Source organism: Helianthus annuus, chromosome 1, assembly GCF_002127325.2.
Source record: "Helianthus annuus cultivar XRQ/B chromosome 1, HanXRQr2.0-SUNRISE, whole genome shotgun sequence".
NCBI classification, from domain to species: Eukaryota; Viridiplantae; Streptophyta; class Magnoliopsida; order Asterales; family Asteraceae; genus Helianthus; species Helianthus annuus.
Genome location: NC_035433.2, coordinates 70,499,346 through 70,504,834, shown reverse-complemented (window position 1 = coordinate 70,504,834; position 5,489 = coordinate 70,499,346). Strand labels below are relative to the sequence as shown.

Genomic DNA, 5,489 nt, shown 5'->3' with positions numbered 1-5,489 from the left:
ATTTCCTACATGTGCATGTTCTATTATCTAGATCAACTGAAACATCATCAAAATCCCTGACTTGAAACACATGGTATGATGAGGGGTACACCTCACATCTATATGCAGCCTGTTTTGAAAAATCAAGCTTTTCTTGGATTTTAGGGCATATAACAACATCCCTGGCACTCATTTCTGTTCTTTTAGTAACCAGCCTACTCATGACCTGAATCCTTATGTCCTCTAACATGTGTATAATGTGTTTTGACCTTGCATTGATGATAAAGCCATTAAAAGTTTCAGCCATGTTGTTTACTATAACATCACATTTTGTGTAAGTGTTCAAATAACACCTGTTGAACCAATTGGGATTTTGCTTCAGTAAGGCCTCTACTGCATCAGGGTTTATGCCCCTCATCTCTTTAATGGCTTGCAAGTAATCAGCTTCACAATCATCAAGAAAAGCTTCATCTTCATCTGAACTTGACTCTTCTGTTCCATTTAAGTCAGCTTTATAGTCACTGTCTTTCACTGTCATCTTCATCTGCACACTGCTTATCAAAACCACTCCTTTCTTCCACTAAAACCTCTTCTCCAATAGGCTTCTTTTGCAAACCATCTGTTTCTTTCGATACACCCTCTTGAACAATAGACTCCTCATCCAAACTAGACTGATTATTCAAACCAACTGGTTTATCAACAACAGCCTCCTTTCTTGAGGCAGTGGATCCAGATCTAGGGACTTCAAGTACAGGAGGGTTACCACTTTTGTCAAATGCCCTACTCACTCTACTGACATGGACTACTTTCTTTTTGGACTGGATTACAAGTTTTTTGGGCCGGCCTCTTCGTTTAATGGGTTGGGAACTGGATTGGGCTTGTGGTTTACTGGGTGGTGAATAAGATTGGGCTTGGGGTTTACTGGGCTGGGACCTGAATTGGACTTCTTGTTCATGGGTAATTGGACAGAGTTGAATAAATACATCCATGAATGGTTCAGATCATGTTCGAGCCTTTAATGCAATCTCCATAACATCATTATCATTCCCAAAAATCTTGAATTCACCAGTATCAACATTTATTCCATACATGTAAAAATCCCTACTTTCATAACACCTAGTATCCATTGCATACTCTAACAACTCAAAGTATGCAATGTGATCAACATCCATACGTATCAACTTAGATTCACCTCCAATATATTGAGGTTGATCAAAACTAAAATCCAATGATCCACCATAGCATCACATCGATAACCTCCATCAGTGTAATCAGTGAACAATACCAATATATTGAGAGAAAACGTACCTCTGATCCATTAGGGTTTGATCGCCATTGATGAACTTGAGAGCTTCTGATATGTTTTTATCTTGGTTTGAGTGAAGTGATACTGTGTTTTGGGGATTATAAACTTCAACGAATGAGGGATTATCCACATCAGCTCATGTATGACACGTATGAATGCCACATCAGATTAAATTGCCACATAGGCTAATATTAGTAACCTGGTTAGTGAATATTTAACGAGGGGGGTGCCATGATAATCGATGTGTTAAGTTGGGAGTGGTCTGAGCCAAAGTGAAAGTTGAGAGTGCCATCGGCCAAATAGCCATAGTTGGGGGTGTTTAAATCCATTAACCCAATAATAAATACCTAAACTTTAAAATCTTGTTACATATGCTTTAAAAATAATATAATCATAAATTTGGCTTAATCATCAACTAGTTGAAATGGTAACACACAAGTCTCTTTCACACTTGAAAACGTTTCAACCATATGACGCGTATCTGATTTAACCCGATTGAGTTCAGAATATGTTGTTTTTTGTTGTATTGTCTCAGATTGAACATTGACCAGCGTAGTCACTAGTTTCCAGTGTAACCGGGTGGTTTAGTCCGGTTCTCTGAAGCATTGTTATGATTGTGATTGAAGAAGGTTAAACTAAGACAATACATGAGTTTTGATTTTGTAAATATTTGTCATCTTATGCAGATTTAATGGGTGAAGTTATAAGGGTTGTTATAAATAATAATATTAATAATAATAATAATAATAATAATAATAATAATAATAATAATAATAATAATAATAATAATCAAGTTTATCAACGTTAAAGTAACTTCAAGTTTTTTTTTTTTAATCTAGAGTCACTCAACTTTTATTTTATTTAAGTGTTTCAATCCTATGTAACTATTTATATGAACATTTTTTTATAATAAAGTGAGTTAAATGAAAATATACATGAATGTTGGTTGCTAAATGTGATTATAACTTTTTTTAACTCGACTTAAATTTAACAATTATAAAGCTTAGTTATCATTTTGTAAATTGTTTTCTTTATTATTGCAAGTTACTTCAGGTGTCAACATATTCCATTATCAACAAGTGCATCCACAGCTATTTATAGTATTTTCTTGTGATATTATTAATTCTTCTGGTGTAGCTATACTTGTTAATAGATATGTAAGAGTAATATTAGGATAGATAATTCTTATATAAATTTCATTAATTAATATCCAATTGTCACTAGATATGTAAGAGTAATATTACGATAGATAATTCTTATATAAATTTCATTAATATCCAATTGTCACTAGTTTATCCTCATCTATATGATAGATTGATCTCAATTCAAGAGGAAGAACTGTCAATGTCAATAGACACACAACCATCCATTTTAGTTTTATATGTTTCAATTAAATGCTTAGCCAATTGCATGTGTTTAAGCAAAAAAAAAAAAAAAAAAATAAGGGTCATGCCTAATGGCTAGATAGTTAGAGAGTTGACAAACCTTGTATCTTTCATTACAAAAACAAAAAACTGAACCAGATACTTAGCCTAGCATAAAATAGATAGGATATTCACCTAATCAATATATCAAATAAATGTGATGTGTTAGGACTTAGGTAGCTAACTGGGCACCTAAATTGAACCGAACCCTTGTCAGGCTATTGTTCTCTTCTTGTCATATGTTTGTATTTTTACGATTATTTTATAATTGGAATTGCTAAATATCAAATGCTTATTACACGATATCCCATTTTTTGGATGAGTTAAGGTGTAAGCATTATTGGTTGAGAGGAAGAAGTAAAGTAGGGTTTGTTAGACCAATGCTATGAGCTTTTGGAATACAATGGATTTACTATGAGTTTGATTGGGAAGTCAAATGGCAAAAGAGGGAGATTCATTAGCTCATTATTTACTTATTTAGTACCAACAGGCCCATCCAGCCTCCCAGCCTACATTTAATTACACTGCACAAATGGGCCAGGATTAGGGAGTTGAAACATAGAGGCCCATAGAAAGATCAAGACCGTTCTTCATAATTCCAGCGACTATCGATTTCATTATCAACCAGTCATCTTGAAAGTTCCCGAAGATACCATCCAAATATATATAAATCCTTCCTACTCCTTCAACTTCACACCAAAATTCAGCAAGAAAACAACTGTATCAGAGAAATACCTACACAATCCAGAAAACAAACAAGCTCTTTAAACAGTTTCAACCAAACATTAGAAAATGTCGATCATCCCCAGCTTGTTCGGTGGCCGAAGGAGCAACGTCTTCGACCCCTTTTCCCTAGACGTCTGGGACCCATTCAAAGACTTCCCCATTTCATCTTCGATTGATGTTTCTAGGGAAACTTCTGCATTGGTAAACGCCCGTGTGGATTGGAAGGAAACCCCAGAAGCTCATGTGTTCAAGGCGGATCTTCCTGGGATCAAGAAAGAAGAAGTGAAGGTGGAGGTAGAAGACGGAAACATCTTACAGATCACCGGTGAGAGGAACGTGGAGAAAGAAGATAAGAATGATAAATGGCATCGGGTAGAACGAAGCAGCGGGAAGTTCACAAGGAGGTTCAGGTTGCCGGAGAATGCTAAAATGGATCAGGTGAAGGCGGCCATGGAAAATGGAGTGCTCACAATTACGGTGCCCAAAGAAGAAGCGAAGAAACCTGATGTCAAGTCTATTGAAATCTCAGGTTAAAAAAATTGTGATTTTAGAAACAGATCCTGTCAAGTCCAAAGTTAATTTAATTTTCCTTGGTGTGAAGTGTTTGTGTCAGTCCACAACGTGTTCAATGAAATGTACCAAGCATAAGTTGTATACTTTTTCTGTAACTTCCTTTATGAATAAAATGCTTGTTAGCTTCTAAATTCGATACAAGATTACAGGTTTGTTGAAATCTAGGGTTAAAAAAATTCATGATTTATAAATATTATCATCATATCAAATTCTTAAGTACGGGTTTTCTTGTGCGTGAAGTTGTTAGTCCACAACGTGTTCAATGTCATGTCTAGCATAAGTTGTATACTTTTCTGTGTTATCTTTGATGATGAATAAAATGCTTGTTGGCTTCTGAATTCGATTCACAGTTGTGGTTGCACTGAGATACATAATTTACATAGGGTGTACATATTCCTACACCCAACTTCCTATTTCCACACCTTACTAGACGCCTCGTATAGGCCTATACGAGGCGTCTAGGGTTACTTTTTCCGACCAACCTCTGAACCTCGTACAACGTCACATCAGACGGGGAGTCTAGGCCTGTACGAGGGAACAATACGAGGGTGCTAAGACGCCTCGTATAGGCCTATACGAGGCGTCTTAGAGACTGATTTGACTATGTGTCTGACATGTGACTTAAAACAATATGGGGCGTCTAGAGCTATACGAGGCGTCTATATTTTATATAAAGTGCAACATACAGTGCATTGTTGGTCCACCCGAGCATTCAACATTCATTTCATTCTGTTTCTTCTACTATTTCTTCGAAAGAAACTCTTGTTTGCATTTGTGTTCTTATCATCCTGAAGTGTGAAATGTCATCATACTGTGACGGTAACTATGTCTTCGGACAGTATTCTAGCGACAACTGGGTGCCCGAAAGCTTTCCGGTAACAGTTATTAGCTTAAATGTTTTAATTACTTGTTGTTTTAGTTTACTATTTACTAATGATGATACGGTCGTCTATTTTGGAGGAGTCTGGCGTTCCCGATTCTAACGAGCAAGAGGAGGTTGTGTCTAGTATACAAGGAAAACAAAACAGACGGTTTTTAGATTTGAACACGCATCCCCCTGTTGATGAAACAGCCCCTGTAGATGACTCATACCATGCTATGCTGGTCAACCAAGTTATCCGACGCAACAAGGGTATCCGGATTATAGATACGGGTGTGAATATTCTTACGGAGGAGACGGTGGATACGGAGGAGACTGTGGATACGGAGGAGATGATGGATACGGAGGAGACAGTGGATATGGTGGATACGGAGGAGACGGTGTTCATCAGCAATTCATTTCCCCGGACAGTCCTTACGTTCATCAAAACAATCCGGACGTTGGAGGATATGGTGGATATGGTGGTTATGGTGGATATGGTAGATATGGTGGTGAGGCACCCCCCATCCCGGACAATCCGTATTTAAAAAAGCAGGTATCAATTTTATTTTGTTATGTTACATAGATTAATTGTTGTTATTATTATTATTATTACTATTAT

General features: G+C 36.7%; 1 protein-coding gene across 1 annotated transcript; it reads left to right on the top strand.

Moving 5' to 3' along the window:
* Positions 1-3,366: 3,366 nt before the first annotated feature.
* LOC110868421 (17.3 kDa class I heat shock protein) lies at positions 3,367-4,149 on the top strand. The gene has a single exon (XM_022117584.2). The coding sequence runs from the start codon at positions 3,502-3,504 to the stop codon at positions 3,967-3,969; it is 468 nt and encodes a 155-aa protein (XP_021973276.1). The 5' UTR covers positions 3,367-3,501; the 3' UTR covers positions 3,970-4,149.
* The last annotated feature ends 1,340 nt before the right edge of the window (positions 4,150-5,489 follow it).